Below are 23,974 nucleotides of genomic sequence, written 5' to 3'. Positions count from 1 at the left end.
CTTATTCTTCCACCCCTTCCTGCTCTCTCTCTCTCTCTCGCTCGCTCTTTTTGTCTGTCATCGTCGGGCGTGTGGAGTCATTTGCCGCTATAGTCTGTAGCTAGCAGGCCTCTCGCTGAGATAGATGCCATTCTATGAAAGACATTTGTTTCCTTTACTGTCACTGTGCAATAATCAGCCACTCTAACGTAATCAACATATTGCCCTTGCGGTAAATACAGCTGAGCAAGTGGGTCCACACACGTTTTGTGTGTGTTTCTGTGCGTGTGTGTGTGTCTTTGTGGGTGGGGACTGGGGGGTGTTTTTGTGCAGATAAGCTCGACTTTTATGAGTGTTAGCATGCATGTGTACCTGCACTTTTTGGCTTTGTATGTGAGTGCATGTATGTGTGCGAGTGTGTGTGCGTGTGTGTGTGTCTTCCTAATGTGCAATGCAAATGCAGAGTCTCGTGTGTGTGAGTGTGTGCATGTGTGTGCGTGCGCCATGTGACAGAGAGAGATGATTCTTGGTGAAAAAGCAGTTTGTTAGCGAATTAGAGTTAATTAGCCAACTTTCAGTTCCCAATGCTGTAATTGGGCCCATTTCTCTCTGTTTCCTCCAGCTGGCTTCTCTCATCCACTGCAGAGAAAAGAGGGGAGAGGCGGTAGAGGAGGAAGAGGAGGAGGGCTGGGGTTGGAGGGGGGGCAGGGGGTGCATTACATGTCTGTAGGGGTCTGTGGAGTGCGAGAGAACGTACCCCCCGGGGGGAAGAACCACTCGCACAAGGGGGGGGATGAGACAGTGAGAAGTATTAACTGAGAGATAATGACGAAAGGAAGGCTAATGGGAGTGAAAATGCAAAAGAAAGTGCGAGATGAGGGCGGCGAGAGGAAGCGGAGAGGGGCGACAGGGGGGCGAGGGGGCTGTCGAGGGGAGGGGGGGGTGACAGAAACGTTGAAGGATGAGAAGGCGAGGCAGCAAAATCACGAGCCATTACAAATTGCAGTCGCGGGATAGACCACGGCACAGCGGGGCAAGTGGAGCGCCGAGCATGGGGAGCGTGTGTGTGTCTCTGTGCGTGGGTGTGTGTGCACTTCCTCCTCACACTCCTTGCCCCCACTCTTCTCTCCAAAATCCCCGCTACCTCTCTGCACGGAAGGCCGCGGGAAACGCTTACGGTTAAACTAAAGAGCTACCGCCGCAATGTTTTAAGAAAACAGGCAGGAGTACCGGGATGGGAGTGGGGGGGGGAGTAAGGGGGGAGGGTGGGGGGGTAAGGGAGCAGTGGAGCAAAGAAGGAGTGATGAAAGAGGAGAACAGACCCTCTCTTGGTGCTGCAGCGTGATGATCAGTAGAGACTAATGAAGGTGCAGATGTCCCACAGGAGCCCTGCGCACTCTTGACGACCACTGGGAATGGCAATTAATGCACACTGTACTGAGGGAGGATGCACACACACACACACACACACACACACATTGAGACACGCAATTTACACAAAAACTTACCACAGACCCGCTTGCCACCATCTATATTCACACACACAGTTTTTTGTGTGCATTCAGCCATAATGCCTTTTACCATCAGATTATATAACATAAACGCGTAGTAGAGAGCAGCGTTATGTCCCATTATTCTTCACCAGGCCCGGACAGGGGAGCACAGTGTCGAAGTGATTGCCTCCATTGTGCATGCAAGCACCCAGAACCCTCAAACACGGCCCTGCTTCTCTAATATGGATTCACTACAGAGTGGAGCCCTATTTTCCCTGTAGCGTTGCCCTATATTTCGTACGAAACCCCCCTGTGTCTGTTTCGGATCCTTTGTACGGCGGAGATGGAACGGGATACGGGATACGGTCTCTGGCGTGTGTGTGTGCGGGGGGGGGGGGCCTTGCAGCAGGGCAGAGAGCTGCGTAACGCATACAACGGCACGATTACGTAAAGATGAGACGGTGAAGACGTGAGATGGAGAGTGTGGAGGGCTAAGAGTAAGAGATCCATCAACGGAAAAGAGTGTGAGCATTTGTGCGTGAATGAGTAAGTGTGTGTGTGTTTGTGTAAGAGTGTGTCGTGTCAATTGTTAGAAGCCCCTCTGCTGAGATAAAAGCATCTGCCTGTACGCCGGTGAGACTGCGGTCTATAAAAGCCGACACACACGTGGGGGGGCGTGACAGCAATGACAGACAGGGTGACGTGGCTCCGCCTCCCTGGCATTTAAACTGCAGGAGGTGGAGAACAGGCGCGCCCCCTCCACTCCCGCCGCCAACTTCTCCTCGCCGCGGACAGAAAAACTGAGAAAATGATTCTGCTTTTCTTCATGTCCATCGTCCTCTTCATCTGTTGAAATTAACTCAATTGAAACGCTCCTCTTCTTCTTCTTCACTCCTCCGCTTGCCCCGCAGAGACCAGAGGAAGAATGTTCTTCTTCTTTGTGGCGCCGACAGTCCTTGATCTGCTGCAAACCGAACAATTAAACATTTCAAAGTTTCAAGTCCACATCCAGCGTCGCGCGTTTGGAGCCAAAGTTCAGCTGCTGGTAAGAAAAGGAGAGTGACTAGTTATTCATTTTAACAAAGGCCGTGTAGTTCATTACAGAGGATGCAATAGAAACATTTCATTATCAAGCACACACACGCACACGCACGTGCACGAATGCTGATAGTCTAGCATCAGACAGCAGAGGTGCTATCAGTTGTAGTTAAGAAGGAGGGGTCTTAGTTACCTCTAGGTTAATGATCCTCATTAATATGCGCTAATATACCCCAGGTCATAAAGTAATTAAAAATCTCATTCGACGCTCTCAGCTTAAACTGACTGACTTGGCTTCGTCCTACAAAGATTAGCGTTTATTATTTGTCTCTGAGGTCTGCGGTTCACAGTGAGAGGCAGAGCGTAACGGCCCGGTGCTGAGCGTCCGACTGGGCTGCGCGTCTCCGCCGGTGCTTAGTTTGGTGTTTTGCCTCTGCTTGGCTGGGCACAACTGTTTATGAGCTGAACCGGTTTTGCAGGTCGTGCCTTTGAGAGTTGCATCACGTTTGCAAGAGAGTGTTTATGTAGATAGGCACGCGCACACTCACACACACACACACACACCCGAGCTTACACATACACGCACAGCTGCATGAAGTCCATCAGCATGGGGACTCCATATTCCTCTGAGTCAGCTGATGCAAGTTGTGCTAATTCTATGACTGGATGATGATTGTTACGATTGCGTAGTCTGGCATAAATATAAACATGAGTGTGTGTGTGTGAGTGTGTGTGTGCGCCTGCTTGTGTGTGTGTGCATATGTTTTTTATTTTGCATTTTCTCTTCATCAACCCGTAAACCACATCAGACACCTCTTCTGCTGAAGTGGGCCTCAGAGCCCTATGACTCAAGCTATTACTGTGTCATACACACACAGACACATGCACACACACACGCACGCACACACAGCCACTCAGCCATCCATGACCAAAGCAGTAGCTACTTCAAAGAGCCCAGGCATGCATGGTAATCTCCCATTACTTCCCCAAGTCACCTCTCTGCACAATCACCAATACAAACTGGCGTTCCTGCGGGGAGTTGGAGGTTCGCATTTACATTCATGAACGTGCAGCACAAATTTGAGCCTCGCATTTCATTCTGTTTTGCGCTCACAATCTGCATGTTATTACCTTTTGATGTAGTCGCAGCCGCCAGTACCGCAATCAACAACTACGACGAGCTCCCGAGCACATCGGGCGAATGAAGTGGAGCTCAAAAGCCAGCGCACAGGGTGGGATTTGTCTTAGATCAGCAAGCTCAGCGATGCTGAAATTGAAATGCACCTACAATGAAACGATATTAGAAAATTTCCATTTCTTTTAACTAAGGCCACAAGTACACGCGCAGCATCTATTACTGATGCAGCCACGACATCTATTTATCAGAAAAGTTTGCAAATGTGATGGAGTACGATTCAGTTCAGATGATTTCCTCACACGTGACACACATCAGATATTCATATGTGGAAATGAATCTATTTTCTACCAGATATCAGCAACTTCAAATGCAACGATCACAATTTTCCTTGCCGTTCTGACTAACATGTCATATAATGTGACACTCTGCTGCAGCGAGTGTTGTGATCCTTCCTCTCCACCTTAAATAATAATTGCTCCTGAAATTATTTCTGTCTAATTTGGGTCCGTTGCAGGGTTTTGTTTTACCTCCATCTCTGAAGTTAAAGTCTTGTTTGTTCACGCAGGTTGTTTTCAGGTCTAAACCGTGTAAACGCAGGTTTCCATGGTTTCATATAAAAGAACCAGAACATGTAGAGACTTCAAATTGAAATAGAATGAATGTAGAGTTATAACAAATCATGCCGCTCAGTCAACACTCGATTTTTCAAGAAGCTTTTATTTCATCTTCTTGATTGATTTCAATGCAGCTCATGTCTTTGTGTTGTCATAAAAATTTTACAGAAAATATTATTTCTCTCCACAACCACAACCAGTACTCACTCACGCATGAATATCCCTGTGTTCTCCGACGTCACTGACCCTCACAGAATTACGTGAGCTTTGCTCGGTGAACCTTAGGAATGTGTAATCAGACACAATTATCATATCCCTCCCCATCGTTTGCACGATCAGCCCTGAAATGCTCATGCATAAATTAACGAGCCGCTTCTCCGCTGATTGTGCGTAGTGCGGCGCGGCCATGTTTGATAAATAACACATACATCTCTGGATGCTGAATACATCTGAAATGAGGCGCAAAAGAGGCTCACTAATTTGGCTCAGTGAGTGTGTTGGGGGGGTCCAGACTGAGAGGTTGCAATGCCAAACATGAAGCTAGTTAGAGGGAAAGTATTATAGCCTACTGTGTTTTTCAGCTCGCCATCTTTTTTTCCCCCATTTGCTCCCCCGTTCCTATAAATAGAGGCTACACAACACATCCGACATCAAAAGAGAGGAGAGAGTTCACTCAGCAACAGGCCTCGGTGCTGTCGTTACCCACTGGCTCTAAATGCATCACTCCTCTTTGGGCTGATCCCAGTGCGGTGGCTGGGAGCGTGAATGTGCGTGTGTGTGCGTGTGTTTGTGTGTGTGTATTCTCGTGTAGCTAATCGTCAAAGGAAACACTGCTGACTCAGCCCCAGGAACACACGCTCTCACACATGCTCATACTGCAAATAATATAACACCGCAGTCTTCATTGAAATTGAGTTTATTCATGATATTACAAAGCAACACAGCAACTCTCATCGCACAAGGTGACAAACTGCCATATCCCTGCACCAAACTAATCCGGATCGCTTACCGACTCGTTCTTTTTTTTCTACGTTATTATCCCCGAGCTCTTCCTCCCTCGCTTCTTTTCTCTCTTTCAAATATTTCCTTAATTTCTTTTCTTTGTTTTTCAGCTGTTTTCTTTTTGTGCTTTTTACAGCGCCGGATTGTCATAGCAACTAGCAATTGCCGGTTGGTTCTTCGGAGCCCCGCTTTGTTGAATAGGTATTTGTTTTGGCACCTGTGTGTGCTGTGTGTGTGTGTGTGTGCGCGCGCGTGTGTGTGTGTGTGTGTGTGTGTGTGTGTGCGCGCGCGCGTGTGTGCGCGTGTGTGCGTGTGCGTTTTGCATGCCTCTTTGCACAAATAATTCTGTATTCACTTCTTGATGACTTTCCCTTTTTTTCAGATATTTCTAAAATGCAAATAACAGTTCCTGCTAGGTACAAATGAAAATAGGATGTTTTCTTACCGTCACATGATTTTGCACAGGAGACAAAATCACTCCTGAAACCATGGTGACAAATCTTCGACTTTTAGTAAACATTAATAATTGCACAGAGCTGTTTTTCGCCCACTTGAACATGAAACATTTATCCTGTTTGTTTTCACGCGACGAACAGGTGAAAAGGAGGCATCAGATCAGTGCCATTAGCAGATCATCTCATTTGTGTTCAATCAATGTAATCCTCTCATCGTTCATGTCAACAACACTCACTTTGCATTTCACAGTTTGTGCGTATGTCAAATATTTCCTCCCGATCATTACGCAGCTTGTCAGATCGTTGTGGAAAAAAGCTCTCAGCGCAGTGTTTTGCCCCGCAGCATCTAAAAGCTCACAGTCAGAAACAAGAATCATAGACATTCCGTAAGAAAAGGAATGCGAGTCAGGCCAGGAATCTACTGCCAGATATGTGAAACTCTGTATTTAAATATAGGAAAGCTTTTTAGCCTTGAAATTTAGCAGCTTTTAATGATTTTTTGCATTTTCAATAACACAAAATAATTTAATAGTATTTTATTCAAAGCTCCATTTTCTTTTATATGTGTAGTTGTTATGCTATTCTGGTCATTTTTGTCAATTGTTTCGTTGTATTCTGTTCAATTCAGATCAAATATTAAACACGATCATAAATCATCCACTGAATAAGACATTAAGCTTATACTGAACATACTGCAGCAGTGAAAGCTTTATGTAGATATGAATGTATACATACTGTTGTAGTCACACTCATCCCCGAAGTTTGACCCAATTTCTGATTCAAATGCTTCTTTTCCTGACCATAAATCACCACGTGGAGAACAGGTTAGCTCAATATTCTCCCTCTCCCTCGCCGTCCCGACTGTGGTGCCCGTCGTCCCTCACTCGCTCGCTCTCTCGCTCGCTCTCTCGCTCTCATTCGGCCTCTTTCAGGTGCACCAGCCAACAGAACATGGCAGTGTGGCTGTATCCATGGACAGTCAGGCAGATTCTCACACAGACGAGGGAAGAAGAAGAAGCTTTTTTTTACCTTTATACCTTCATAATGAGCTGCTCTTCAGCTGGTGACTTCATTTATGAGGGTTTTTACTTTAATGAGCTGCGTGCTGTGATTAACTTGGACTAATTGATAGCATTATTTCAAGTTCTACTCCAAATCAAAAATCACCGACACACACACACACACACACCTCCGCCGCACCTCCGGCAACAACTTTGGGTCGTGCCTTTTTTTTTCATCCCCCCTCTCCTCCCATCTGCTCATCCTGCCACACACACATTTCTTCCTCTCAGCTGTTACAGAGCTTCATGTTCAGAGGAAATGGAGGGATGAGAGGACAGCCGTCTATCTCTCTGCACCTGGGGTTTGCTCGGCTTTGTATGTATCTGTGTGTGTGTGTGAATGCGCGAGTGAGTGAGTGCGCACGTATTTGTGTCCGTTTGCGAGGAGGAGGAGGCGATTTATTTTGATTGTTTTCAATGAGAGTCCAACGCGTAGAATCCATAACAATACCATCAATCCACAACAGCAGCAACAACATGGATGTAATTTATATGGTAATGTAGCCTTCCATGGTTGCCCCAAGTTACGCAGTGGACATCTCTGACAATGGGCAGCACGAGTGCGCCGCAGCATCCTAATGCTACCTATGGCCGTGGAGACACACACACACACGCACTTACCAGCAATAGGGAGGTATGTTTCAATTAACATATGTGGCTTGGTGCTTGGTTGCGTTTTGTACGCTGGTTCAAAGGTCGAGTGTGTCGCTTGGTGTCGGCTCGTGGCTTTCTTCATCTCTGCTCGTGACAAAACAGGAAAAACCCACTTGAGTGAGAGGGGTAAGAGGAGTGAGGAGGGTGAGGGACGGCCCCCCTGAACCTTTATTGGGATAAACTGTTTGATGTTGCGTTTGAATACAGCTCGTTCTGTTTTCTACTCGACTGGGCTTTTTAGCCGTCATGTATGAAATCTAGTCATGTCGTGTCACGTCTGTGAGTGCTGTGTGTGAACTACTGTACCTGAAGCTATCCGGAGCATAGGAGCTATTCCTGATGCCTTGCTCACAGTGCCGCACCATAACGATTATTGAGCTTACGTTGCCTTCTTTGTCTCCAGGGACCGTGTAGTTCTCTGTTGTAGCTTAATGTAAAGACATACATACCACCACAGCACACTGGTTGGTGTCCCAGAATAGAATCCATTGTGTTGTACCGCTGTACGTCTCTGCCTCCATTATTGATTATTGTTTTGGGGGGTTTATTTCTTAGCCTTCGTATCCCTGCATCGCTTTGCATCGTGAGCAGGCTCCGCTAAGCTGTGACAGCTTGTCGTTTGGGCACGATCACAGCAGATTCTGGACCGGGAGCTGAGAAAATACATCAGGAAAAAACAAACAGAAAAGTTCCGGGTTCTAGAAGAGAAGCTTGTGAAAGGAGCTTTAGACGGGTGTGTGTCCTGCCGTGTCCTTGTGAAGTTCTATAGGAGAGACAGTTGAGAGCAGAAATTATGTCATTTACATCACCGTGTCTTTGCCTACAAAGTTCTGTTAATATTTAAGTGTAATTGGTCTCCATTCTTCCTATGCGCTGGATGATATCTGAAGGTCAAAGGATATTGTTATAAGGGGACTAATCATAAGAACCCATTACTTCTGAATGGCCTTGCAGTCACTGAGTGCAATCTTTCAGTGGTGATAGGATTCGCTTTGTTTGAAAAAGATCTATCAAGGCTGAGGTCCTCTGAGATTTTTTTTCTACCTTTATCTTTTCATCTTTGCACATTGTTGTTTTCCTTTCAAATAAATCATTTATGTGGCAATTCGCCGCTTTATTTTCAGCTCGCCAATTCCTCTTGTTCACAATTGCAGATGTAGTAAGAAAACAAACCCCAGTGTTGTAAAGGACAAAACATGGCCGGCCTTCAAGGCTAGAGGTCTTCCATACTCCATACTAGAGAAAGGTGTGGGGGGGGGTATGGGCTTGGAGCGATGGAGTGATTCAGCCAAGACAGAGACGACGACTGGAGTGCGGCGAAAAACTCCAGGCCAGAGACGAATCCCAGATAGCGTCGCCCAATCAAAGCAGCAAGCGGCGGCGATACCATCACTCCTTCATAAGCAGCGAAAACCCGAGTATATTAATTAAAACACGTCTTTCGAATCATCCTCCCCTGTCCCCTTTCATTCCCAACTCTTTTCATCACTCCTTTTCTGATTAAGACGAGACGCGGCAGGAAAAAAGGAAGGAAGTTGCGAGAGGAAGGCGCTAACACAGAGCGTCCCCGAGATACAGCCAGACACCCATTTGTTGCGCACGTACAGTACGCACATGTGGGCAACAACAGGTGTGTCTCGCCACAGTTGAGCTGCGAGGGAAATGTGAAAAAAAAGGAATGAATAAGACGAAAATGGATGCAGGATTTGGAAGAGGAGGAGGAGGAGGAGGAGGAAGGAGTAGACGGAGGAGACAGACTGCACTGTATAGATAAAGAGAGAAAGGCCCTATTGTGTCAGCAGCTGTCATTACTAAATAGCCCTCAGATCACTGTCAGACGCCATCATGCACACACACACACACACGCACAGACACACACAGTACATACTTACACACACATATTGACTGACAGCTCCCCCTCAGTCCAACATCTGTGCTGACAGCAGCCATGGTAATGAGTCTCTGCGTGTGCCAGCATGGGTGTGTTGCTCCGCCGTTCTCCTTCTCCCTCTTCCTCCGCCTCCCTCCCCCCTCTCCCCTCTTTCCCGCGCGCCCGCTCATTCAATCATTCTTCCTCCCTCCGTTTTTTTTGTGGTTTCCGCGTTCTCCCCGTTATTTTCATTCATCTCCCGCGAGCGTTTTCGCTGATTGACTTCGCCGACACGCAAAGAAAAAAAAAAAAGCACTCGACGGCCGGATAAATGAGAGGAGAGTGGAGCGCGTTGGCGTCGGGAGCATAGCGGCGAGGCCTCGTCGGGCGCAGAGTGTTTGCATTTGTCAATCCCGAGTTGTTTTGCGGCGTTTGCGTCGGAAGCGTCCAGGTGCTCCCTATCTCACATGGAGGTGTGTGAGGAGAGAGCGATGGAAGGAGGGAGAGATGAGGAGATGATGAATGGCTCTCGTTAGAGGGGTAATTTGTCTCTCCTTGTCTGACTGGGCTCCAGCTGTCGCTCCATCCCTCGCTCCACTCCGCTCTCTTCGGCCTACCACTCCTCACCTCAGCCAGATGGGTGGACGGATGGACGGAGCGAGGCAGGGGGGCGGGGGGACTGGGAGGGGGGGGGGGGCAGAAATAGAGACAAGGACGGTGAGAGGAGAGATGTCGGGAAAGAGGAGGATTCGCTGAAGGATGGCTTCTCTTGGAAACTATAAATTACAGAGAAACCACACGCAACAATCTGAGGACAATTGTGTTCTTTTTACCTTTCGGTGAAATTAGCAAGGGGCTTCGCTCGCCGTTGACTCTAACGCGGTAACTTAGCCGTACGTTGCCACACTTTTCCCCCGCGACGCACTTATTTCTTTCGCGTTAATCAACACGTTGCGACAGGGAGGCATCTGAGACGTTCCAAGGAGAGGGAGAGGATTGAGAGATGTGTGCAGATGGTCAGGGATGGCGGCTGAAGGATGGCGAGGAGCGAGAAATCGTCAGGAGAACCACGTGAGCTCATCGCCAAAGCCTTTGTTCTAATAACACAAAGCAATTTCCACTGACCTTTGTGGAAATGTAACAGGCAGAAATGACTGAGTTAAGGATGCCCCACAGCATAATTGCTTAGGAGATTAGACTTATTTTAATTGCTTTCGGCCAACTAGTGCAATTTTTCCTTTTTTTGTAATTAAAGTGATTTAGAATATTAATAACGCCGCTCTCGTACGCACACCTGACACGCGCACGAGCTGGGAAAGAATGAAAAACACAACACACCGGCGATAAAGCAATCTTAAAGGAGTTCTGCTACACACGCACACACACAGACACCTACACACGCACACAAACACACACACACACACACCGTGGTAGATACTTTTCATAGCTCGTTGTCAGCAGCAGCCTCATTATAGGTCTTGTGGAATATGCAAATAGGTGGGACCCTTCTCGCTATCAATTGAAGTGAGTGATCGATCCTCTTAGATCAATCGCTCTGCCTGGGTGTGTGTGTGTGTGTGTGTCTACGGCGTCTACGGCTTATTCCCTCTTTATCTCTTCATTCCTTTTTTTTTTTTGCTCATTGCCTCCCTCTCTCTCTCTCTCTCTCTCTCACTCTGTCCCTAATTGCCGCCCACTATTGCCTTTTTCCTCCTTTTTTTATTGGCAATAAATTTCGTCATACCTCCCGGCCCGTCGTCTCCTCTCTGCCCTCCGCTCCTTCATCCATTCCACTCCTCCCCACCCCCCACCCCTCCCTCCGGTGACCTCGTTGCTCCTCTCTCTCCTTCCATCCGTCTCTCGGTGTCACTCCCTTCCTCTCCTTGTTCCTACCGTGGGCCACAGCGTTTGCTTTGCCATTGTTTATCCATTTCTCTCTGTTTGCTCTGATGAGATTGACCAGACACACACACACAGACACACACAGACACACACAGACACACATACCTAAACAGAAGACAAGGCTTGCATCTCTCCGGGGTGTAGTTAACGCGGGGCTGTCGATCGATCCGAGCTCTGGTTTCCATGACGCAAAAAAGCTGGGAGCTGGCTCAGGTTGGACAGCAGGACGGGAGGTATCACTCTCCTGTCAAACTCGTCTCCAAACACAAACCTGCACCTGCACTTCAACTCATTTATTCCTTATTTTTAATTTTCTTTCTCTCTTCACGCCCGGGATTAATGCGTTTCATTTTCGGGAGGTTTGCCAAAAAATCTGTGTAACCACTTTGTTTCTTAAAGCTCAATATGATATCTCCATCGATCCCTCGCACTCCTCCTCCTCCTCCTCCTCCCCCTCCCTCCCTCAGGTACTGTTTCCCTGATGCAAGCACTATTGCTCTGGTGCCTAAAAAAGTTGCCCATCCATCATGGCCTTTACACATTTTGATTTCTGCCTATAAGCTGTGACGGGAAGGTGAACGCTGTCAAATTATAAGCGCGGCGCATTTGTATTCTTAAAGCAGCGTTGGCGAGAGCAAAGTGTGATGAATGAATCCTGAATCATCACCTTTATATTTTTCTTTTCTTCAAGGTCCCTCTGCTTTCTCCTTCTCTCTTTGCTCCTCAAGCCGTTTCTGCTCGGCCGTGAAAGGAAACAGAAACATACAGTAACATGAAGGATGAAATTCTCCTCGTAAAAACTTTACTTTCCGCCAGCGAATTAAAGGGGACGGATGAAGTTTGTAAAAACGCCCGGCGCCGCCTCCTACATTTTAACTTTGGTGAAGGTGAAGGACGACACGTTCCCGAGACTGAAAAGAGGAAAATAGGTTTTATTTGTAAAGACGTCTGAAGAAAACACCGCTCGCTCGCGCCTCCGGCTGTCATCTCAGACGTGGAATCGGGAAGAAAATAAGTGATTACCAGCGTGTCAAATTGTCTTTGGTTGACTCTCTAATTAATAGTTGTAATAACTTGAGTCCTTGGGTGGATTGATTGGACTCATTGGCCTCATTCCTGCCACATTGTTGATGGATTGAGCTGCAAATATGGCAGACATAATTATTCTATATTTTGAGCCGTCTCTAAATAGAATTATTAGATTTGTCTTTGTCCTTGATTCCAAACCTTTGGAGAGTAGAGTGAATTCTCTCCATCCCTCTCTTCTCTCTCTCTCTCTGGTGTATGGGACAGCCTGATTGTGTCCACGCCTCCCATGGCTCTTACTATTTAAAGACTTGGCTGTTAACTTTCCTTTGTCTCATACATGTAGAGGACAATGGTGCGATGATCCCGTCCCACGTTTGAAATGATTCATGAGTGTGTGTTTGGGTGTGTTTACAGAGCTGCGAATGATTTGTGTGTTAAGCAGATGAATGAGATTTAAACTCATGGCTGTGGGGATGTACGTTCAGAGACATGAGACCAAACAACAAATGAACACGTGGACATTATTGTCTTTAAAAACTGGATTTCTTTTGATATCACGGCAAGACAGGAGATGCAAAACAATCTTGCCCTTCATCCTTTTTGAGTCTTCTACCAACTTATTATGATCATTTCCCTATGTGACTTCGCAGACATTCGAATCATTGATCGGTTCTAAGTTCCTGGCGAGTTTGCTGACTCTCAGGTCTTGTAGCCGGCCGGTGTAGCGGTACAAACACCTGTGGACAAGCTCTGTCACTCGACCTTCAGAGTGGTGTTGATGTTTTTGAGCGAGTAATCCTCAACTCCGGTGAGGCGCAGGAATGAACCAAATCAAAAAGCTCTGCTGGCTCCATCACCGCGACCAGCAGTGTGGTAATTGGACTAATTAAGGCCAGAGGGAGGGATCAGGAGTGGAGGAAAGACAAAAGACAACATTTTGTCTGGAGGGTCCCTACACGAAAGAACACCCAAAGAACTTTTGGAATTGAGACGTCTTTCTTTTGCCCTGAACGTTCTGCTTGGTTTGAGACGTTCTGGGACCATCCATCCTCTCGAGTTTAAATGAGCGACATAGTTTTTTGGGGGGGAAACGAGCTGAAGTGTTTCAAATCTCACGACACACTGATCTTTACATCTCTGCGCCACGTTGCTCTATTTCCTCTTATCACTGTCAAATCATTGCCATTTGTTTAGTCTAACGCCCCCCTCCTCCTCCCCCCTCCTCCCTCTCTCTCTCTCTCTCCCTCCATCCTCCAGGTCGCCCCCTCCCTCCAACCTCCTCCTCCTCCCTGCTCCCTCCGTCCCTCCCGTCCTCCTCGTCCGTTCCTCACCACCCCTCCCCCGGCCCGTCTCCACCGATCAGGGAGTGCCAGGTGCCCCTGCTGGAGAAAAACTCCACCCACTCCCACCTGGAGCCTCGCCCGGATGACTCGTACTTGCTCCGGGCGCAGCCCTCCTCCACGGGTAAGAGACCTCTCTCCATTCATCCGTCCTTTCATGCTTTCATTCATTTATCAAGCGCGTCGATAACTCATCCGTCACCTCTACTGCAGCATTACCTCATCATGTGTCCATTACCTTAACTGATCTGATTTAGCCGCTGGCTCAGCAAAATGCTGAACCATCCTTCGCTCGGGCATCTAATGCTTTTTTTGTGTTATTTTTTTCAGTTAACAATTGTGACAAGGTTGGAAATTAATGGCATTACCCAAATTAAATTTGGATATTATTGGATTATTCAATTACAGATATTGAGGAGAAACAAATTGTCCTGATTGCGAGAAACGAATTTAAAGATTTATTGCTCCATATTCCATCATTTTTGAGAGCAAAAGCAAACAAAGAATTTCTCATCTTAAATATTTTCTTAGTTTAAGCAGACATTAGTATAATACAGCTACAGAGTGAATGGATCATATTTCAAACGTAACCTTGCTAACCTCTGTGAACTATTGCCAAAACAAAAAAACAATGATGTAAGTGAAAGCAACCCGTGCACTCTGCAGATTGCACGCTGGCTGTGACTGAGTAGGTGTGTTGCTACTTATTTTGCATATGACATTAATAATCCGGTGGAAAGTGAAGGGAAAGGGGGATGATAAATTTTAAGTGCCGGTTGGAGGATCGGCGCAGCAAAAGACAAACTAGTTAGTTTTCCCCGGCTCGGAGGCTTCTCTTTCATTACCGGACACTCTCTCGTCGGCTGTTAGTGGCCCTGTGTGCTTATATCAGCACCTCACAACTATTTTTTCTCTCCTTTTTACGCACACACACACACACACACACACACACATACACACACACTTGCATGGAGAAAGAACTCCTCAGTGATGAGTTTGTTCATCAGCATACACATTTATTCTCAATAATTAGAGACTCTGGGCCCTGACTCTCTCTCTCTCTCTCTCTCTCTCTCTCTCTCTCTCTATCTCTGTCTCGCCGTACCTCCCGTCTCTTCTGGTTTCTCCCTCCTCTCCCTCTCTCACTCTTTCGCCTGTTTCTCCATTTCTCCGTGCATCTGCGCTTGTAATCAGTAGATATATTTAGCAGAGGCCTGATGGGAGGGAGGGGGTGGGCGGAGAAGTCCTAATGTGATTTTTGGTGGAATACAATCTATTGTTAATGGCGTTAGGCTCTCCTTTGATCCAGTATAAATCTTCATTAGGGAAGGCCCGGGTCCCAGGTTCAAGAGCAACGTGATTAGGAGGCTTTTAAAATGACGTTACATCAGCCTTCTAATTGGTTTACTGTTTGCTGGGGCAACATCAATCATTGGCCCAGTAACCGCGCAGCAAATAAATTCACTCTGCCACTGACACCCTAATGGCACACACTGGCAAAGAGAGCGAGGGAGAGAGAGAGAAAGAGAGGCTCGCAGGCACACACACACACACACTCACTCTTTTTCTCTCATTCTTGTTCGCATACACCCACACTTTCTGTTCCCTTCCCGGCTTCTCCCAGTCTCTGCTGAGCATCTACACACACACACACTCACACACCCAGGCAGAGCGAGAGAGAGAGAAAGAGAGAGACAAAGACAGAAAATGACAGAGAGGGGAAAAAAGGGAAGAAGAAGAAAAAGCAGACTCAAAGAGGCAAATGGGAGCAGAGAGAGTTAAAGCCAAACTTTTGACTTTTGAAGTTGTTTAATGAGACATCTTGCAATGGAAAAACTCAACAAAGGGGGCGAGGGGGGGCTGGTTTTGGGGGGTGGGGGCGCATCCAAAGCGCATCAGTAAAAATAGACGGGCGACGACAACAACAGAGAGCGAGACCCAGAAAGAGACGCGAGGAGTCAAAGAGGCACAGAGCCTTTGAGCAAAAGAGAGTAAAGAGTGAAAGGGAGTGAGTTGGAATGAGGTGGGGAGAGATGGAGTGAGATGGAGTGAGATTCAGTAAAATGGAGTGATGTGTGGGACTGAGGGAGAGCTGAAAATCTGCCCTGTGACGTAAACTGGCCATGGCATGCAGAGCGACCGGACTGACCGCGAGGAAATGAAGCACCTATGAGCAGTGATCGCTGATGCATCTGTGTCAGAGTGCATGCCCACGCCTCTGTGTGTGTGTGTGTGAGAGCATATGAGTGTGTGTGTGTTTCGTGTGGTCCTGTAGAGAGTGGACGCTGGGCAGGAAATGAACCTTACCAAGCCAGGCAGAAACTGACCACAGCGAGATAATCCTCAGGAAGCGGCATGCTGTGTGTGTTTGTGCGTATGCGTTTTTATGTTGATGTGTGTGTGTGCTCGTGCGTGTGTGTATGTGTGTGTGTGTGCGCGCATCCTGATGTAAAGTAGTCCACCATTACCTAAGCTAACAGGTGGACCGACATGACTTGTGTTCTTAGTGAAGCATGACAGGTGAATGGGAACGGAACGCTGTTTTGCCGAGGATTGGCTGGGAATTGGGCCTGCGAGTGTTTACGTGGGAATACAGTCTGGCTCAGAGCACCTGTCTGGAAACGCTCCCCCGGAACGCCGGGAGAGCTGAGACGGCCAAACGGAGCGTAGCTGATCGCTCCTGGAAAGAGCTAGCGTTAGCGCTGTCTCTGGCCATTCATTATAAATGGGGAACGCTAAGCTATTTTTAGCCCGCGCCTCTTGCTAAAGTGGCTAGCAGGGACGCCACCTCAAGTCACTGCTGAGCCGCTGAATGTTTCATGAGCTTTTTTGTTGAGACAAATCTACAGAAACAAAGGAGCAACAAAGGCTAATTCTGCTCCTCCTAATGGTGCTTATGTAAGGGTGACATTTGTAGCGGCGTGTGTGTGTGAGCGTGAAATACACACGTGCATTTCTGCTCATGGAGACTGTTTGTTTTTGGCTGAATTTGATGACGCTTCTCTAGCGGATTATTGCCACCTAATTAGACAGAGATGGCTAGCCAAGGCAGAGGCGGTGTGTGTGTGTGTGCGTGTTTTCATGTGTGTGCATGTGGAAATGTATGTGTGTTACATAATCTGTCTGCGTGCCAGTTTGTGATTGTGTGCATATGCATAAAATTCGGAATGTGCATTGTGAATGTGTACATGTTTATGTGTGAGTGTGTGTGTGTGTGTGTGTGTGTGTGTGTGTGTGTGTGTGTGTTCACCTCGAGCTCTCCTTCTATTGTGCTCAGCCTCCAGCTCTGAGAAGAATGACAAATGAGAAGCATGTGACATTCCGAGGCAGAGGACACATGAAGCGGCGGCACATGGGAATACCACCTTAAAAACACAGGGTGCATAGCAATTAGCTGGGAGGAGAAGGTGCACGGGAAACAATGGCGGGCGGCGGCGGTGTGGACTTTAAAGGGAGGGAGAGACGGAGCGTGAAATAAGACGGGTGGAGGAGAGAGAGAGAGAGGACGTGATCCCTGTGATGGTCTCTTTTTAACTGCTGAATGAGCAATTTCAGCCTCACATACACACACATACACACATTTCCTGCCCCGCGACTTTTCTCTGTTAACCACAGAAAATGTCAATAAACAGTTTGCCCATCCAGGGCTGGAAAACAAACGGCCTTGGTCAGTTTCTGCTGCCAGTGGGCCACACACACACATACACACACACACACACACACACACACACACACACACACTGTGAGATTAATACAGCGTGGCGAGCCCCACTTCCCCCTTCCCCTCGCTGGTGTGTGCATATTGCGGCGTGTATAAAGGGAAGGCAGGTTAGCACAAAGGCTAATGCTCTCCTCACTGAATGAGCCTCTTTGGAGTTGGCCGGCATAATGAACTTCCAGGGATTATCCTGAGCCAAAGCCACCAGCCATCCACACACACTCACACTCTCACTCTCACACACACACACACACACACAGCCACCTCCTCTCAGTCGCCCAGAGACCTCGGACATAGCGAACTGGGTCAAGCTTCGACAGAGACGAGAAGAAGTGAGGAGGCGGAGGAGGAAAATCATCCGCTCGATCGGTGTTTGTGTATTGGCAGATGAAAGAGAGGAAGAGAGGAGAGGAGGAGATAAACGGAGGAAAATGTGATCTGCTTGGCTGCTCTCTAATTGCTTTATTTCCTCGCCGCATGTTTTGTTCTTTTTATCAGAGTGGATTCTTGGTTTCAGAAAACTAAACGTTGTTACTGTTAGCCGACCTGCAGGTCCTGGACAGAGTCTCCACCGTCTTCATGTATCGGAAATTCAGCGTCGCTCTCTCTCTGGCTCTCTCTCTTCTCTCTCTCTCCTCATTCTCCCTCCTCTCTCTCTCCTCTCTCTCTCTCTCTCTCCTTCTCTCTCTCTCCTTCTGTTCTCTGCGGCCTCTCACGAGTTCGTACCTGTGGTAACAAAAAATAAAAAAAGGCCTTATTGCAGCTTTGTGTGTCTCCAGGGATTCTTTATGGATTTGGAAGAATCAAGAAAAAGAAATAAAGAAAGAAAGCAATTTGTCTCTGATCGTAAATATTTTGTTGCATGCCTGATTACATTTTTTTTTACACCTACTTAGAGCAGTTTTGGAAGAAACAATAGAACTGAAAATATTTTTATTCTATTATCTCTCTCTCTCTCTCTCTCTCTCTCTCTCTCTCTCTCTCTCTCTCTCTCTCGCTCTCTCTCTCTTTCTGTCACTCTCACTCTCTCTCCCTCTCTTTCTCTCTCTCTCTCTATGATCACTATTTGCTTTACTGTCGTGACAGAACCCATTTAATGAAATTACCGCATTTACGGGGAATGAATAATTGATATACTATATTCTGCAAATAATAATGACGTGAATAATTACAAACAAGCAAGCAATTATCTCTCACAGGCGTCCTGATGGTCCTAACAGACTGTAAGGAAAAGTCAACGCGAAGAAATGACTCAGTAAAATGTTGTCAGGCAGAGCTGCAGCAGTGTGTTCACACTTCACAGCACTTTTGTTAAGTTTTATGCTTGATTAAGAGTCTTTTTAATGTTTCTTAAGCTTTATAATTGCCTACAGTATTTGTTTTGAGTAAATTAGTGAGATTTTAAACTCGTTAGCACTTAAATGGGTCGATGTTCATGACTTAAAGGAGCAGTTTAATTCTTGTATTTCTGGATTATACAGTTTATTTCAGACAAGCAAAGGGGAAGAACACACAAACACACACACACACACACACACACACACACACACACATGCAGAGAGTAGGCCTGTAACTTTCATTATTGACCAATCTGTCAATTATGGCATTAATCTGTCATTTGTTACATCCACCAGTCACCGGTGTTTGTAATTGATGAAAAAGTAAGATGGATTTAGACAAGGTCACGACCCCCACCTGATTAGTGAGGATGGATGGATTTAGATTCAATTTCTAGCTGGGACTTGGGTGACGGAGTTGTTGGTTAGATTCTGAGGCGGTTCAAGACACAGGAAACAAACAAAGTGGGGAGTTTAACAATATTTCTGACTATTTTATCAAAAGCTAAGATATCAATGTTGTTTATCCAACCAACAGACTATCAACAGGTGCAAATGAGCCCAGATCCAAATGTTTATAAACATGTGGCAGCTTCAAGTATCCCAGTAGCCCAGACAGCAGTCACATGTAATGACATCACTGGTCACAGATACACAGCAGATCGGGGTGAAGACGACCTTGACAATAGAGCTGTACAATGAGTTTGTGCAATAAACAGTTTGACAGATTAATGAGAATAAAAGTCTGTCTGCCGTTGTTTTGGTCCTGCCAGCTCGGAACCTTCCAGGTGCGTGAATGCGTCATTAATCAATTAGCCTCAAATGTCAAATATAATTGTAAATGCCAATCGCGGGTTTGCAAGCGGATGTTGGCTTCATTACAAGGAAGCAGCAACATGTGAACATCTGCCATGACTGATGTTTGTTAATTGTAGTTGATAAATAAACGCAGAAATTGTGTCTGATTATTGATGAATCATGCACACATCCATCCACGTTCATCCATCATTCATTCACTGAAAGCCGGGGCTAAGGAGTGTGTGTTCCTCAAACATGGAAGCTGCGGCATATTTTATTCATCTGAATTTGACTCAAAAGTGTTCAATATTAATGGCAGGAAAAGGTGAAACGTGTGCATTTTTGTATGCAGATTTAAACATGGCTGACAGTGCCGCAGCACATACTTGTAGTGTGTGTTACATGCCTGTCCGTTGAGTGTTTGTGTGTGTGTCTGTGCCTTGTGCCTGTGTGTTTCCAGCTTTATGTTGGCATCGTCGCTATGCTTAAGTTAGATAAAAATACTTATGCAAATGCAGTGCAGTAAGAGCTATTTCACGTTTATAGCGTTGCAGGGAGGGGAAGTTGAGTCAAATTTATTTATAAAGTGCTTTTAACAAACAAGCTCTTTCTCAAAGTGCTTTATGTCTCAGCAAAGGACACAAACAAAATGCAAATAAAAAGAAGATGAAAGCAGGAGAGAACAATCCTCAGTAAGAGCCGAGGCAGCGTGTGATTGGGGAGGAGGGGAAATATGAAAAACACCTCAGAGGCTCTTTGTGTAAGATCCATTTACAGACGAGACGGCGTGTAGGATGCAACGGTTTGGTTTTCCTGCAGGTGTGTAACAGCGCGCGGGTATGCATATGTGAGTGTGTGCGTGTGTGTGCGCGTGCGTGCGTCTCCCAAGAGCATCTTTGCATGTACAAACAGATGTTTTTTGTCCCTCCCGCGCCGCAAAGGTCAGCTGCTCCTCACCTCTCTCTCATCTTCCTCCCTCGCCTCTTCTCTCCTTTCGCGAGCATCTGGTCTTCTGAGGGGAGGGGGGGGCATGCGGGGTGACACCTGCGTCCCGCCAGCCAGTGCGGTGGAATCAGGTCACCCTCCTTCATGGGCGCCATTACCAGCGGAGATGCGCAGGGAGCTCGTTGCCCCCAATCATCACAGAGTAGGAGGAAGAGAGAGAGAGAGGAGAGAGAGAGCGAGAGAGCGAGCGAGCGAGCGAGAGAAGGGATTAGACACGGGCGACACACATTCCCGTTAGGCTGTTGTTTTTTTTCGTGCGTCATTCTTTCTGATTATTTGCTTAAATGACAGGACAGTGAGACACATTCAACCCGTCGCTCCTCCTCCTCACACATTGTTTCCGTTCTTGTCTAATTTAAGAGACGGCAAACAGAGGAGGGCAAGTGTGACAAAACAACTCCCTTTTGTTGTCTCCAGCCCGCACGTATAAATGCATATGCGCGCTTACTCTTCATCTTTTCATCAGCGTGACACAGTCGGCGAGGGGGGGAACAAAACACGATCATTATAAGGCGTGCTGCTCCTCAGATGTGTAAAGTAATGATTAAAGTGCAGCACGTCGTATTGATCAGAGAAGAGGCGAGATGCCGTTTGTAAAAGAGGGAATTCAAAGCGAGTCGGCGTGTTGTGGGAGAGCGACATTTTGGTTCACCTTTAAAATAAAGCTGTGGACAGTTCTTTGTTAGGCATGTGTGTCGGTTTTTGATGTGCGATGGGTCCTGATTTCACGTAGCTAATCGTGTGTGTGTGTGTGTGTGTGTGTGCAACTGTGTAAAGCTCTCTTCTTCAGTGGAGTATAGTATGCCGTCTATTGATTTTTATGTAACCCCCCCCTCTCCCCCCCCACCCACCTCCACCACACCCCACATGCACACACACACACACACACATTCAAGACAGGCTCAAGTCCCCCGCTAACACACACAGGGAGAGCGAGAGTGAGCGAGAGAGATAGAAAGCTGATGTGTGAATGGGTGTTCTTATCTGAGTCATCCGGGTTTGTTTTCCAGCTCCCTCACTCAACAGTCCATTAGCTCGGTGTTGGAAGGGCTGGTATTGGTTTCTAGCTGACATATTCTCTCCCCCCCCCAACCCTCCACCCCCCCCCCCCCCCCCCCCCCCCCCCCCCCCCCAAGTCTGAGAGCAGAGCAGAGATGAGGGCACATGCTGTGCTGAGTGCTCTAATATTGCTCCAAACACACACACACACACATGCAGGCTCGCACTCTTTGGGCGTGAAAGGGAAACGGGGGGAAAGTATGAGTGAAATAGAGAAATGGGAATGGAGGATGAGATGGATCACGCTGAGGAAAATGATGAAAGGAAAGCAGGAACTTGTGATGATCGATCTAATTTGTCCTTATTTAACCGGAATTTCCTCCATAAATACCAAATATCTCTTCACATTTTCTCCAACTCAGTGATTTCTTTCGTCGAGCAGAAATGTTCATCATCTTCTACTTCTTCTAACGTGGCCTCTCTGTCTTCCTTCAGGGGCCGCCAACCACCACAGTCAGTCCACGCTACGGCCCCCGCTGCCCCCGCCGCACAACCACCAGACCTTATCCCACCACTCTGCCAACAGCCTGAACAGAAACACCCTGCGAGGGGGCCGCAACCCCATCCACGCCCCGGCCCCCGGCACCGGAGACGGGCCCACCACCCCCGAGTCGGTGCAGCTACAAGACAGCTGGGTGCTCAACAGCAACGTGCCGCTGGAGACCAGGTCAGTGTGCGTGTGTGTTTTATTTTATGTGTGTGTGTTTGAAGTTGGCGTGTTTACCTGATGCAGTAGGAGTGAGACTTGAGTAATCAATATGGTAAAGAGTGAAAAGGTCAGAGGCGTGAGGAGAGGAGGCGCTGAGGTGAAGTCAGGCAGGATTTTAGCGCCGCACCAACGTGAACTTTTCAGCAACAATTTACTAATTTGCTTCCAAGACACAGCGGAATTTTCATACAGTTATGATTAATTTATCACAGCGCCGCTTAAATAGAAGGAGTACGAGCTTACACACACACACACACACACACACACACACACACTCTCAGAGCCCAAAAAACCCCCAAAGAAAATTGCCTTCCTACTCTACTCGCCCAAAATCACATCATTCCTCTCCCAGAACGCAGCACACGCACACGCACACGCACACGCACACACACACACACACACACACACACACACACACACACGCAGAAAGCCGCCATGTGTCAAAGCCATTATGCATGCAACCTGGAGCGAGGGAGGAGGAAATACAAACCATTTCACACACCCTACACACGCGCTTCTTCTGTACACAAAGAACTCTTACCTGGCAAACAGAGCATTCATGCAAGGTATTACTATTCATGAGGCATGCGCAGGGCGAGAGACAGAAAGAGAGAGAGACGCTCTGTACATGCTTGCTGGCATGCACACACACACACTCCCATCTCAACACACGGCGAGCTGTAGTTGTGTTTCTCCTGCTGGGCGCCGGGGTTCTTCCAGCACTGATGGTCCCAGATCAGCTCCCCCAGAGCGCCAATGCAGTATTTATGAAGACCCCGGTCATGTTTAATTCAGCCCCCGCCGATCTCAGGTCCGCGCTCCAAACCTGCGCCGGTGCATGATGGGTAGGAGGAAGCGTGACGATGTCAAGCGAGAAATACCAGCGGGCTTAAAATAGAAGCTATTTCCACTCAGAAGTGTTTACCTGCGCTCTGAGTTACCATGGTGACACGCATGGCATATGATGAAAGTAAAAGTGAGGGCGAGAGGAGATTGCGGCGTGATATGGCTGCGAGTGACAGGCTCGTCTTTGGTGGGGTGGGACTCCATTTTTTATTGCTCCAAATGATTTGGTGTGTTTGCTTAGGCGGGATTTGATTACGTTCATTTTACTGCAAATTATTAGGCGGGTTTTTATTACCTTTCTATTACCAGAGAGACTCAGATGATTACCATTTTTACAAATTTGGGTGTTATCCACACTCACACACATGCTGCTGAGGCCTCGGCAGCGCCAGGATTTGGTCATGTTCAGGTGGTGGGGAGTCGGGGGGGTGGGCATGGCTCACAGCCCGTCGCGGCAAATGGAGCCCAAAGCGGCAGACAGCAGTCGTTTCCATCCCCTCCCTCTGGCCCCAGATTGTACCCTGCTCTCCGGGTTTGGTGGTGGCAGAGGCTGGAGTCAGGCTGGGTGAATGGATGGATGGATGGATGGAGGGAGGGATGGATGGATGGATGGAGCCGCTGGAGCTCGCAGGTTGGGCCCGACGCCAGCTGGGCAGAGCCAGGGAGTCACACCATCCCTGTGCTGGCAGAGCCCATCCTCCATCTCATTATAACCAGCCTCTAGGAGATCATTAGGACACGAGTGAGCGAGTGAGTGAGGGAGTGAGTGAGTGAGTGAGTGAGCGAGTGAGCGATGGGAGTAAATTTGCAACCGAGCATGTGTGTTTGGTTTGACTGTGACGGCTTTCCAAAGTAATCATATGTAAATCTTGGCATTTGTTATCCACTCGTTCTGATGACAGCGTGTGTATGTGCGTGTGTATGTGT

The 23,974-nt window shown here is 47.4% G+C and overlaps 1 protein-coding gene across 4 annotated transcripts in view; it reads left to right on the top strand.

Annotated features, from left to right (window-relative positions):
* tenm2a (teneurin transmembrane protein 2a) overlaps positions 1-23,974 on the top strand; it is a 140,605-nt gene that overhangs the window by 70,733 nt on the left and 45,898 nt on the right. For all 4 annotated transcript variants that reach the window (XM_076162883.1, XM_076162881.1, XM_076162882.1 and 1 more), the window contains exons 3-4: positions 13,493-13,699; positions 21,928-22,159. In XM_076162883.1, the coding sequence (XP_076018998.1) occupies positions 13,493-13,699; positions 21,928-22,159 (439 nt within the window). The remainder of the gene's footprint in view (positions 1-13,492; positions 13,700-21,927; positions 22,160-23,974) is intronic.

This window comes from Genypterus blacodes, unplaced genomic scaffold (genome assembly GCF_046128005.1).
Source record: "Genypterus blacodes isolate CSIRO-AG114 ecotype Tasmania unplaced genomic scaffold, CSIRO-AGI_Gbla_v1 ptg000128l_1, whole genome shotgun sequence".
Classification (NCBI taxonomy): domain Eukaryota; kingdom Metazoa; phylum Chordata; class Actinopteri; order Ophidiiformes; family Ophidiidae; genus Genypterus; species Genypterus blacodes.
This window is presented reverse-complemented; position numbering and strand designations above follow the sequence as displayed.